This window comes from Mesoplodon densirostris, chromosome 16 (genome assembly GCF_025265405.1).
Source record: "Mesoplodon densirostris isolate mMesDen1 chromosome 16, mMesDen1 primary haplotype, whole genome shotgun sequence".
NCBI classification, from domain to species: Eukaryota; Metazoa; Chordata; class Mammalia; order Artiodactyla; family Ziphiidae; genus Mesoplodon; species Mesoplodon densirostris.
In genome coordinates, this window is record NC_082676.1 from 3,883,569 (window position 1) to 3,896,613 (window position 13,045).

General features: G+C 36.8%; 1 protein-coding gene across 1 annotated transcript in view; it reads left to right on the forward strand.

Annotated features, from left to right (window-relative positions):
• SYCP2 (synaptonemal complex protein 2) overlaps positions 1–6,654 on the forward strand; it is a 59,891-nt gene extending 53,237 nt beyond the window's left edge. The window contains 11 exon segments of the mRNA XM_060077935.1: positions 489–547; positions 709–817; positions 1,949–2,039; positions 2,299–2,451; positions 3,017–3,144; positions 4,303–4,397; positions 4,489–4,588; positions 5,233–5,291; positions 5,403–5,481; positions 5,587–5,643; positions 6,580–6,654. Of these exon segments, the coding sequence (XP_059933918.1) occupies positions 489–547; positions 709–817; positions 1,949–2,039; positions 2,299–2,451; positions 3,017–3,144; positions 4,303–4,397; positions 4,489–4,588; positions 5,233–5,291; positions 5,403–5,481; positions 5,587–5,643; positions 6,580–6,654 (1,005 nt within the window).
• Positions 6,655–13,045: the final 6,391 nt, after the last annotated feature.

Below are 13,045 nucleotides of genomic sequence, written 5' to 3' on the forward strand. Positions count from 1 at the left end.
CAGGGCTCGAACCCGTGTCCCCTGCATTGGCAGGCAGACTCTCAACCACTGCGCCACCAGGGAAGCCCCAACACTATTGATTTTTATATGTCCCCACACCCTTGGCAAATTCTCTCATAATCGCCTGCCTAGATTCTCTTGTATTTTGAATATAGATAATCATAAACTGGTTTTTATGGTAATTTTTGCATTTTCTCTTCCAGTCCTTATACTGCATGGTCTTTTCATTTTTAAGGTTACTATGACCTGTAGAGCAGTGCTAAATAGATACCATGCTAGCATGCATGCTTATCGATAGTTTTCGGTAGATACTTGTTATCAGATTAATGTTCTAATTGTTTAAGTGCCTTTTTTTCAGTTATGAATGGGTGTTGAGTTTTAGTAGGGAATGAGTTACTCCCTCAAAATTTAAGTAGTTTGGTTTAATGTTGTGTTTTTCTTACTTTAGTTTTCTAACTTCCTTTGGGTTTCTGTGTGTCTTGTTCATTCATAGCCCAGTTAAGAATACTACTATTGTGAATAGAAACAATATAAATTCTGTGGTACAGTTGGCCCTCCATATCCATCGGTTCCACATCTGTGGATTCAACCAACTGTGGATCACTATTTTATGTATGGGACGGTAGCATCAATGGATTTCGATATTTGTAAGGGGTCCTGGAACCAAATCTGCCCCACAGATACTGAGGGAGGAGTGTACTTATACAGGAAATACAAAAACTGCAACAGCTATTCAGATGTAAGCAGTTATAGTTGAGAAAAAATTTATGGAAATTGAACCTCCAAATATGAAAATCATATTTGAAGCAAAAGAGGGGTATATATGGTAGTATATCCATCAAGCTTTCCTTAAACTAAGTTGGTTCTTAGAAGAATCAGATTACGGGCCTTTAATAATAGTTACAATAATTTAGTGTTTTCCAACGGTTTTTATCTGAAAATGTGATGTTTAAAATATGTAGGATGGGGCTTCCCTGGTGGCACAGTGGTTGAGAGTCCGCCTGCCGATGCAGGGGACACGAGTTCGTGCCCCGGTCTGGGAAGATCCCACATGCCGCGGAGCGGCTGGGCCCGTGAGCCATGGCCGCTGAGCCTGCGCATCCAGAGCCTGTGCTCAGCAAGGGGAGAAGCCACAACAGTGAGAGGCCCACGTAAAAAAAAAAAAAATATGTAGGATGGTTTGATCATAGAAAAAAAGTTGAAAGTTTTAAAATGAGATGGTCTTAAATAGGCTGTCACTGCTAAACCACTGACATATTTATAATTAGGACTTTCTGGTTTCATGATCATACAGGAATTTGGGTGAGCTTTTTATCCACTATAGAAGTCCACCAATCCATCAACAAAAATATTTTAATAACCTATAAAATACAGAATGTTTAGAATTTTACAGCTTGGAGTGGGCTGGATTTTGTCCTGGACCTAAGTGGATAGGTTGGTATATACAGACTGACTGGAGAAGCAGCAGTAACCTAAGTACAGAAAGGCTACCGGAAGTGGACATGCATTTTCATAAAACAGGAAAAACACTAATTTGACTGTAACAACAAACTTGTGTATTGAAACAGTAAGACATAAGGTTAGAGGACAAAGATATGGCTTAAAGATATAGCTTGAAAGAACTAGTTTAGACTTTTCTATGGCTTCCCATTTCCTGACTCAAAGAAATCAAGATCCTAATAAGGAAGAACTGAAAAGTAGGAGTAGTTTTAAAAAGCCAGCTCAAAACTATTGCTGTAATTTAAGATTGAGGTTAACATAAGAATTTAGAATTTAGGTAAATGCATGGTAGTGTGAGACATAAAAAGGTATAGAAACAAAACAATCTGAAAAAAAAAGAATTGATAGCCTTTGCAATTTACTGTCTTTAGGGTTTGAGAAAGATGGTCAAAGGTGAATCCAAGAGTAATTACAGAATTTTTTTTCCTATTTCTGATACATACTTTAGGAAAGTCATTCAGCATCTCCATTATCCATGTCTAGTGAAGGAAGAGAGAAAATGTGGTGTGGCATGTCCTCTGACTCCACTCATGTATCAGGTTTGTAGTCAGAAGACTTGCTTTTTAAAAAACATGTTAATCAGCAAAATACTACTGTGAAATTTCATCTGAGGGAATTATATATTTTAAGTCAATTTAGTTAATGTTAAAATGAAAGTAAGTACAATAGAATTTAATGCACAGTTACCTACAACTATACAGATGATGGAAAAAAGTCCTTTTTTATAAAAGCAAGTATATATTAGGTATTTGTAATTAAGATTGTAGCACTGTTAATTACTTTTTAACTGTTCCTAAGGCCCTACACAACATCGTAGTCACAAACGAATGTACACAGAAGACAATCTAAGTAATCCTGGTGAAGCAGAATTGGAAGAAGAAGAAGAAAGAGCAGACTTGCTTCCCAAGAAACTGTCTAAAGGAGAAGGTGCGGATCATCACACTTGGAAAGGTGGGTGGAGCAAATGCCTGTGTCAGAACGCATTGATGTTTGAAAATAGTTTCTTAGATCTTGAGCGGTTCTATTCACAAAACAAATTCCTTTGTAAAGATAACTTTGTATAAATCCAAGAAGGATAATGCTGTATCACAAAGTTCACTTTACCTGAATAATGTTATATAGTAAGGGTCTTTTTACTCATAAATCTCCCTTATCATTCTATCACTGATTACCACAGACAAGTTTTACCAGAGTATGAATTTACTGATAGATGAGTGTGTCACTATACTTGGGTTAATAATGTAGTAGTTAAGAACTAGTTTTAAAAAAAAAAAATCAGTCCAAGTATGTTCCATTTTAATGTTACTGTTTCTGCCTTAATTCCCATGCTAGAAGGTTTTTTTAATAAGTCAAAATAATATTTTAAATGAAAAATATAGTAGTCTTTGATTTTATAATCCTTAGATTACATACAGAATCTAAAAATAAGACAGATTTGTTCTCAGCCTCATGACAAATAATGCTAAATTTGTAACAATGCATATCTTAATTTTGGCTGATTGTCTTCATTTTTTAGTGTCTGAAAGTATATCTCCATTATCAACAAATGACTTTTCTATTCCTGGGGAGAACTGGGAAACTGAAATTTCAGGTATAGGGACGATGTGTGAGGAGCTCAATACAGAATTTAGGAGGAAAGTTCATGTGAGTTGTCATTCTTTAAATTATGATTTATATTTACACCCAATAACATGACAATATGCCACACTTTCTACTAGACTGTCAGTTTGACCCTTTGGCAACAAAACACTTCTTCATGAACTCACCTTTCCTCATGTACTGGTGAAAAATTGGAGTGATTCCTAGGCGAAAAGCCTTATTATCTCATGAGCCCAGTTCCTTTTCTACAATCTGTGCATTACTTGTATTCTTTCTTTTTCTATGGGTTCTGTCTCTTTGTCCTATTTTCCTTTTCAGTTTAACATTTTGAGTCTTCTGTGATTTTTCTTTTTTTTTCTGAACGATTTTCTTTTCATGCCTAGTCTTTTTAATACATTCTTTAATCTCCACAGCAGTGACTGCTTGTGAGGGTACTATATTAAAGTATAGAGGATGAGCAGCCTCAGTCACAGAAATCCATTTCACTTTGTTTCACCAGTTCTGTACTTACAGATCCTTAGTTACTGAGGTTCCAACATGGTGATATTTACAAAAACACTTTATAAAATAATTTTTAATTATTATTGTTTTCTCCACCTATCTTTTTCTCACATGCCTATATTTAGAGTAGACAGTTCTTTTTGCCCTCCTGTTAAGAGAAGATATTTTTCTGCACAGGTTATCAGCCCTATCTCTTCTTTGCCTTTTTCATCTCTTCATGGGTAAAATCTGAAATTATTTAAGATTCTGTATTTCTTTTGTTTTGACTTGATTTATCCAAGGTCAATCTCATCTAAACAGAGAAGCCCTGATTCATATATCCTGTTACACATCTGTGACTAGCTGCGAATATATGTTTTTATGAAAAATGGTAATAAATAACTTTGAGTGTGACTCTTATGCTGTGTTCCTGAAGAGAATTATATAATCAGTAGCATTTTTGTAAATGTAGAATGTCACGTACTTATGAAAATAATTACCAATTCCAACCCTCAGTCAGAGCCTTCCTGGTGGAACTAGGCCCTGCTCTGACTGAGCTTATTTATTAACACTTCAGTTGAAATCACTGAGTTTTTAATTTTTCACTTTTCTAAGTTCTTCTTAGGCATTTATATTTCATGGAAAAGGCTTTGGCCTTAATATAGTCTTGGTTAGATTATTATTTTGTAAAGATTTTTCAAGTGAAAAATGAGTATTTTTCAGATCCGCCACAAAATGATGGATAATTTTACTAAGCAGTCTTGGAAAATGGCTCAACAACATATAAGAACAGTGAACCATCAGATTCAGGAGTATAGGTCTGTGCTAAAAATCCCTTCTGAAATATTCTAAGTGCTGTGCTATAAGTGCTATCTTTTTTTTTTTAATCTCATTTTGTTTCTTTAATAGGATTAAAAAACTTGAAAAATTCCAACTCATCATCATAGAGGAGCTGGAGAATTTTGAAAAAGAGTCACAGTCTTTAAAAGATTTGGAGAAGGAGTTTGTGGTTTGTGCTTTTAAGAGTTTAAAAATAATTTTAAAACCTCATTTTTAAAGAGCTACACTCAGGAAAACTTCTATTAACCTTCTGCTTTTAGACCACACCATAAAGGATTTTGTTTTTTAGAACATAATTTAATCTTAGATTTTTAGTTAGTTTCATATACATACACTAAAAATACAGACTTAAGTTTATGATGCAGGGGAGGGATAAATTGGGAATTTGGGATTAACCAGACACATACTACTATATATAAAAATGGATTAACAACAAAGACCTACTACTATATAGCACAGGGAACTATATTCAATATCTTGTAATAACCTGTAATGGAAAAGAATCTGAAAAAGAATATATGTGTATGTATAACTGAATCACTTTGCTATATACATCTGAAACACTGTAATCAACTATACTGTAATCAACTATACTTCAGTAAATATATAAAGTTTATGATGAATACCTTTGATGATGATAAAGGAGAAAGTCTGAGTTTGCTTTCAATTTTTTTTTAATCTGAAAGAGTATAGGACATCTGCAATATTCTTAGCATATAGCCAAGTTTTTTTAATTAGGAATATAAATATAGTAAATTCTGCTAATTTTTAGTCATAATTATACTATAATCAGTTTTATATTTTGAAATTTAGGGCTTTTGGGAAAAGGTATTTCAGAAGGTCAGTGCCTATCAAAAAAGTGAACAGCAGAGGTTAGTATGACATTCTTAATGATTAGAATCTATAACATTAGATTTTTTTATTGTAATAGTTTAATTTGTTAATTAAAATACAAAGGTAACTTTCACTATTTTATTTGTTAGACTTCACCTTTTAAAAGCTTCATTGGGAAAGAATGTCTTCTACAACATTGATTATGAAGAAACTATTTTTACATCTGAGGTATAAATTTTATATATAATCTCTCTCAATATTAGTCAGTCTAACTTGTCTTTTTGTTGTGAAAATTTTACAGTAAATTTCATGGGGGAAATTATTTATTCACAGATGTGTCTGATGAAAGAAAACATGAAAATGCTGCAAGACAGACTTCTTAAGGAAATGGTAAATCAGCTATCTAGTTTGGGGTTTTCAAATGGAATGATCAGTCATGCTTTTATATATTTAAATGGGAAATTCTTCCACAGGTTTTTCTTCTTTCTTTTGGGATTGAGAGAAGCCAGTTTTAGCCCCACTGGGGTTCTTTAAGTTTTTAAAATTACAATGGGAGCAAATTTACAGTAGAAAAATAGGGGTGATTTAAATAATGAATCCCTCTCCTAAGGAAGAAAAGATGGATTTAGAAATTTAAAAATAAGCTAGAAGCATGATTTCTTTGTATGCATCTAAGCATGATGCACTGCAACAGTCCTGATATGTCTTCTGAAGTCCTGTGTCAGGCAGAGCTACCCAGAAAGAACTACTGTCTACTTGGACAAGACTTCATTTCCTTAGATTTGGGGATAAAAGTAGCTGGCTTTGCAGAGTTCTAGTAGACCAGCAACTGCAATCAGGGGTTGGGGAGGGGGGAAGGTGTCTAAAGGTACTTCTCCAAGTGAACATGCCTTTGGTGTTTTCTCAAAGATGGAGGCATTTCTATGTGTATTTTAGTACTAATCTTTGATACAGGATATTTTAATACACTTTTATTAAATTTTAATAGAACCAGTATGCTGATATAGCAGAGGATCAGGATGTGTGGCTAAGCCAGTTCAGCTTAAAAGCACATAAGCTAACTAACTAGACTGATTCTTGCTGAAGTTCTTCTCCAGACTACAGATTTAATATTTAAAGGAAGAAAGTAAAAAATACCTTTCATTGATTTCGGGTTTAAAAGATGAGGTCTTCTCGCAACTGATCATCTAAATTCATCTAAATATATCTCAAATATCAGTAATAAGCACATAATTCTGTAGATATCTAGGAACAGACCCTGGGGAATTGGGTAGAATGAACACTGATACATAATATCTAATACCTTGATTTTTTTCTTGGCCATAGCAAGAAGAGCAGCTTCTTAATGTACGCAGAGGACTGATGTCATTATTCATGGCTCATGAAAGAAACAATGTGTGATGTCTAGTTGTTATCAACAAGTTTTATCCAGTTATTCCTTTGTGTGTATAGCTGAGGAATACCAGAGTAGCTCTACAAAGAAAACACATGTCACCCAGGCAAGAGTACCTTTGTAGGAACCTCTAAATTCAAAGAAATGTCCTCTAATGGATGAGAAAGAACCTACAGTCACTATAACATGACTCTTGAGACCCAAAGACTTTTGTCTGTACAATACTATTTTTTTTAGAAAGTTTTGGGAAACCAATCAGTAAAAGAAATTGGCTTGTTTTTGGAGTAATATTTGGATGAGACAAATACTGCCAAGTTAACTATACTCATAAACTAATTATTTCTTTAATAAACTAAAATTTATCATATAAAATATATTTTTAAAGTTTTAACTAAATAAATAAAGTATTATTAAAATTTACTAGTTCAGAATATACTACAAGTAATAAAAATTTAGTGATGCATAGAAGGGGGAGGAGTCTGATTTAAAATGCTTCCCTGAGTGTAAATCAGTACTTTCAGCACACTGTTGGAGAGTATATTTATTCAGTTATGGCTCCATTGTATTAGAAGGCACTAACTAGCCTAAAATAGTTAACATGTCTATCTAGAATTAAAATGGTATTAACTCGCAGCAGGCTTTTGACAAGTACTTTTTAAACCCTAGTGTTCATTGTAATAATATATTTTGCTAGATTAATGTATAAAAGTGAATATATTTGCTTTAATTATATAATAAAGTTGAAATAAATGCTGTCACTGGGATTTTATACAATTATTTTACTTTATAAATCATTTTCCTGTTTTATGAACATTGGATCAAGCAAAATATCCTCCAATCAATCAGACATCTGAAGTATAACAGCACGCAGCCTCACTCACTGCCGCACTTACCTGCTTCACGGTAGCAGAGTATTTGGATGTTACTGGTATTTAAATACAGTGGTAAAGGCTTCTTAGTCTAGATAAGCAAAGGAAAACCCTTCACATCTTAGCTTTATCCCATTGCTAGAATCAGCTAAGATTTACTGATTGATTGATACGGTAGCAGGGATTCTATGTCAAGAAACAGTGACAGGTCTGCTGTACTATTAACTACTACTCAGGAGTTGAAACTCCATGTTGCCCCGTGAGACTTCTTTAGAATCAATCCCATCGTGACACACATCCTTGTTTGCCTCATCCTTGGCCAGACCTTCCAAGACTCCTAAATAATACATTATGCTAATTCCTATACCGTGCTGTATGTGTAATCCTACCCAGGTTCCTACTTCCTCCCAGCTCTTTAAACTGTTCTGCTGTGACCTTGTCATGACCATAGTTGTGCCCTGAATCTCACCTTCAAACATCATCACCCCAGCTTGCTTTCTAGAGTAGTCCCAGGCTGTTTACTCCACCACTCTTTTGCTATGCCTGTTAGTTACCCTTCTTGTCCTACCTTCTTTCCTTACCGATTCTAGGGTCATCAGTACAAAATAATAGTCTCTTGCCCTCTCTCCTCTCCTCAACTTTATCCACTAGTTCATATCCCTCATTCCACAACCTGAACATCACTTGAGAAGTATAATCAAGGTTTAAATTTATGACTACATATTTCAAGTGGCTACACAGCATTGCTCAGTAATCCTTATTCTGCCCTGTTCAACTGCCTTCACCGTGTTTCCAGAGTATTACTGTACATCAGTACCTCTTTCCTTAGTTCTTTACCTTTTAGGGGATGGCCTTACCTCATACTTTCCTTATCTCTTCTCCCTGAAATCTAACATGTTACCTGCATCAATACTGGCATTTCTGGTTTCTCACATGTTCCAGCGGCAGAATAGCCTCATTATTTCAGGACAATCTAATCCCCCTGCTAGTGCTCTGAATCCTGTTGTCTGACTTCTCTCTACTGGTGTGTATAGCCCACACTTTTTTTTTAAAAAAAGGACTTTGCCAACAAGTTCCTCTTTAACTGCTGCCCTCCCTATGTAATTCTCTACTCACACAGAACGTATCAAAAGAATTATCGCGAGTTACTATCTCAACTTACACACTTATTTGCCCCTTACCTATCACCTCCCCTAAGTCCAGCTTCTGTCCCTACAATTTCACTGAGACAGCTTTTATCAAAATCACCAGTTATTTTACCAAATCTTATCTCTGTGTACTTCTCATGCAGCTTCTCAGTGCCATTCCACAGTTAACAACCCCCTTGGCTGGCACATATTTTCCACTCTTTCTGGGCTCATTCCTGGCTTCCCTGTTACCTCTTAATAGGGGGCTCATTCCTAGTCTATCACTTCAATCTATACCTTCTCAGGTAATTTCATCTTTGTATTGATGACTTCCAAATGTAGAAACATGCTGACCTTTACTTTGGACATTAGAATGTCATATACACTGCTTTATTGATAGTTTTAATAAACATCTCAATTCTCCACAAACAACTCGATTTCTCTCAGCAGCAGTCTCTCTCACCACCAGAGAAAAGAAAAAATAAACCTGTCCTTCCATCTCAGTAAATGTCACTTTTATCCACCCAACTATTCACGCCAAAACCTAGAAGTAATTCCTGATTGCTCCATTTCTTTTGGCCGGTTAATCAATCAACAAGTCCTGCAGATTGTACTGCCAAAATATGTTCTACATATATATATACTTTCTGTCACTTCCACTGTCACTACCTTTGACAGTGTCAACATCATTTCTCACATAGACGATTTCAACAGCCTCCTAAATTACTTTCCAGCGTGCATACTTGCCTTTTTACAACCCATTATGCACTTAGCAGCCAATATGTTCTTGCTAAATCATAAATCACACCATGCTTCTGACTCCGTATGTAAAACTCTCCAGTGAAAATACATTCTTAACCAATGGGTCAAAGAAGAAATCACAAAGGAAATTAGAAAATACCTGGGGACAAATGAAAATGCAACATAAAGCAGTGCTCAGAAATTTATAGCTGTACATTTATATACATTAAAAATAAAGGTCTCAAATCAATAACCTAACTTTATAACTTTAAAGAACTAGAAAAAGAGCAAACTACACCCAAAGCTGTCAGAAGGAAGGAAATGATATTAGAGATTTTTTTTTTTAAAGAATGGAAAACTAAATAAAACCAAAAGTTGATTCTTTGAAAGTCCTTCATTAAGTCTTAGTGATGCAAACACAGACAGCTGAGTGGGTCTTTTATCTCCTGCCAGGACCCTGACTGACACCCCAGATGACACAGACCCTGCCTGCCCTGCCCACTTTTCTCTCCTCACAGCCTCCTTAGGGAGACTGAGCTATTATGTCCATCCCACACATCATGACTCTTCCTTCGCCAGGCTCAGGCCCCCTCCTCCCTCCCAGAACCATCTTTGCCAGTCTTATGGCTAATAAAGACCCGGGTTTGACCTGCTCCTCTCCTGCCTCTGCCCTTGCTCCAAGAGATGAGACAGATCACTTCTCAGTCAGCAAGTAGGCGACAACCCGTGGGCACACACGTGGTGGGAGGCACAGGCATGGCTCCGAACTGCCTGCCTTTCCTTCACTCACCCCCAGGGCTCCAACCAGGAGTCCTGTCTGGAAGCTGGAAGTGGCCAAGGGCCACTTGAGTGGGACAGGGGGAAGAAAAGGAAGGCCTGGGGTGAGGAGAGGGAGGTACTTGCTCTGAGACTGGGTCCTCTCTAGACCTTTGCCCTCTTCCCCCACCATCACCTCCCTTTGGTTGAACAGCCCTGAACCATGGGGTCAATGCTGTCAGCAGCCCAAGGCCGAGTTTGCACAAAATCCATGTGTCCTTTGGGAAACATGATGTCAGTGTTCGCTCAGCATATAACCCCCTCCTATCTAGGTCTGAGGTCCTTGGAAATGGAACCTTAAAAGGAGAAAATCTGGAAGACACCTCCTGGAGTACTGCAAATCTGAGCCATGGGGCTTCATGAGCAAACTTACGGAAGTTATCCCAACTTTGACTTGAGGAAGTCATCCAAGCAGAGAATCTAAGGAAGTCTTCTGGTGGCTCCGCCTCCCCCTTCCACCGCTGTCTCCCACCCCCAATCCACCCCTACCCCAGATCTAACCTCCCTCCCTCCCTCCAACTACAGCTTCAGTCCCCAGGGCCAAGACTAAGGTGAGGAGAAGTGAGGCACTTGCCTTGGGGGGCAGAATTTTAAGGGGATACCAAAAAAAATTCATCAATCAAGATAAATAATATCTGAATGCAATATTTTAAAACATAAAAATCAATGCAAAAAAATCCAAGATGAACAAAATAGCAAATTTTAAAATAAACCTCAGAAAGGGGAAAAAAAAGTTGATTCTTTGACAAGATCAAGAAAATTGATAGACCATTAGTTAGATTGCCTAAGAGCAACAGAAGACTAAACCTTCTAAAATCAGAAATTGGGAATATTACTATTGACCTTACAAAAATAGAATTACAAGAGAATTATGAACGACTGTATGCCAACAAATTAGACAGCTTGTATGAAATGGATGAATTCTTAGAAACACTAACTACCAAAACTGATTCAAGAAACAGAAAATCTGAACAGACTTACAACAAGTAAAGAGATTTAATCAGTAACCAAAAACCTCCCAGCAAAGAATTCTACCAAACATTTAAAGAAGAATTAATACCAGTCCTTCTCAAATGCTTCCAGAAAACAGAAGAGGGAACATTCCTAACTCATTCTATGAGGCCAGCGATACCTTGCTACCAAAGTCAGATAAAGACGTCACAAGAAAATTACAGACCAATATCCCTTATGAATATAAATGTAAAATCTTTAACAAAATACTAGCAAACTGAATCCAGCAGCATATTAAAAGGAGTATATTTAATGAAGGAGTTGAAAGATCTGAACACTGAAAACTACAAAACACTTTTTGTAGTTGAAAGAAAGAAGACCTAAGTAAGTGGGAAAGACATCCCATGGACATCCCATCCGATGGCAAGGCTTAATGCTGTTAAATGGCAATACTCTCTGAAGCAGTCTACACATTTAATGCAATCCCTATCAAAATTCCAAGCCCTTTCTGCAGAAATGAAAAAGCCAATCCTAAAAATCACACAGAAATGGAAGGGACCCAACACAGCAAAACAATGTTGATAAAAGAATAATAAAGTTGGAGGACTCACAGTTCCCAATTTCATACTTACCATAAAGCTAAATTAAAACAATATGGTACCTACAGAAGGATAGACATAACAGCAATGAAATAGAATTGAGAGTCTAGCAATAAACCTATTCATCTATGGTCAGTTGAGTTTCATCAAGGGTGCCAAGACCATTTGGTGGAGAAATAGTAGTCTCCTCAACCAATGGTTATGGGATAACTGGATAGCCACATGCCAAACAAAAAAATTGGACTCTCTCATACCATATGTAAAAATTAACGTTAAATGGATCAAAACCCTAAAAGAGCTAAAACTATAAAACCCTTAGGAAAAAAACGTAGTAAATCTTTATGACCTTGGATTTGGCAATGGATTCTTAGATATGACACCAAAAACACCAGCAACAGGAAAAAAATGTAATTTGGACTTCATCAAAATATTCTTTTAAAAAAGGACTTTTGTGCATCAAAGAATACTTCCATGAAAGGAAATAAGAACCTACAGAATGGGAGAAAATATGTGCAAATCATATATCTCATTAGGGTCTAGTATCCAAAATATACAAAAAATACTTACAGCTCAACAACAAAATGACAACCTGATTAAAATATATGGGCAAAGGACTGTGGATAAACAGTTCTCCAGAGAAGACATACCAATGTCCAACAAACACATGAACATATACTGAGCATCATTAGTCATTAGGAAAATGGAAATCAAAACCATAATGAGATCCCAACTTTATACCTGCTAGGATGGTTAGAATAAAAAAACAGTAAGTGTTGGCAAGGATGTGCAGGAATTGGAACCCTTGTGCATTTCTGGGGGAATGTAGAATAATGCAGCCACTCTGGATAACAATTTGGTGGTTCCTCAAAAAGTTAAGCAAGGGGGCTTCCCTGGTGGTGCAGCAGTTAAGAATCCGCCTGCCAATTCAGGGGACACCAGTTCAATCCCTGGTCTGGGAAGATCCCAGATGCCATGGAGCAACTAAGCCCACTCGCCACGACTACTGAACCTGCGCTCTAGAGCCTGTGAGCCGCGACTACTGAGCCCGGGCGCCACAACTACTGAAGCCCACGCACCTAGAGCCCATGCTCTGCAACAAGAGAAGCTACTGCAATGAGAAGCCCGCGCATCGCAACGAAGAGTAGCCCCCTGCTCGCCGCAACTAGAGAAAGCCCGTGCACAGCAACGAAGAAGCCAATGCAGCCAAAAATAAAATATATTAAATATATTTTTTAAAAAAAGAAAAATTGGGGCTTCCCTGGTGGTGCAGTGGTTGAGAGTCCGCCTGCCGATGCA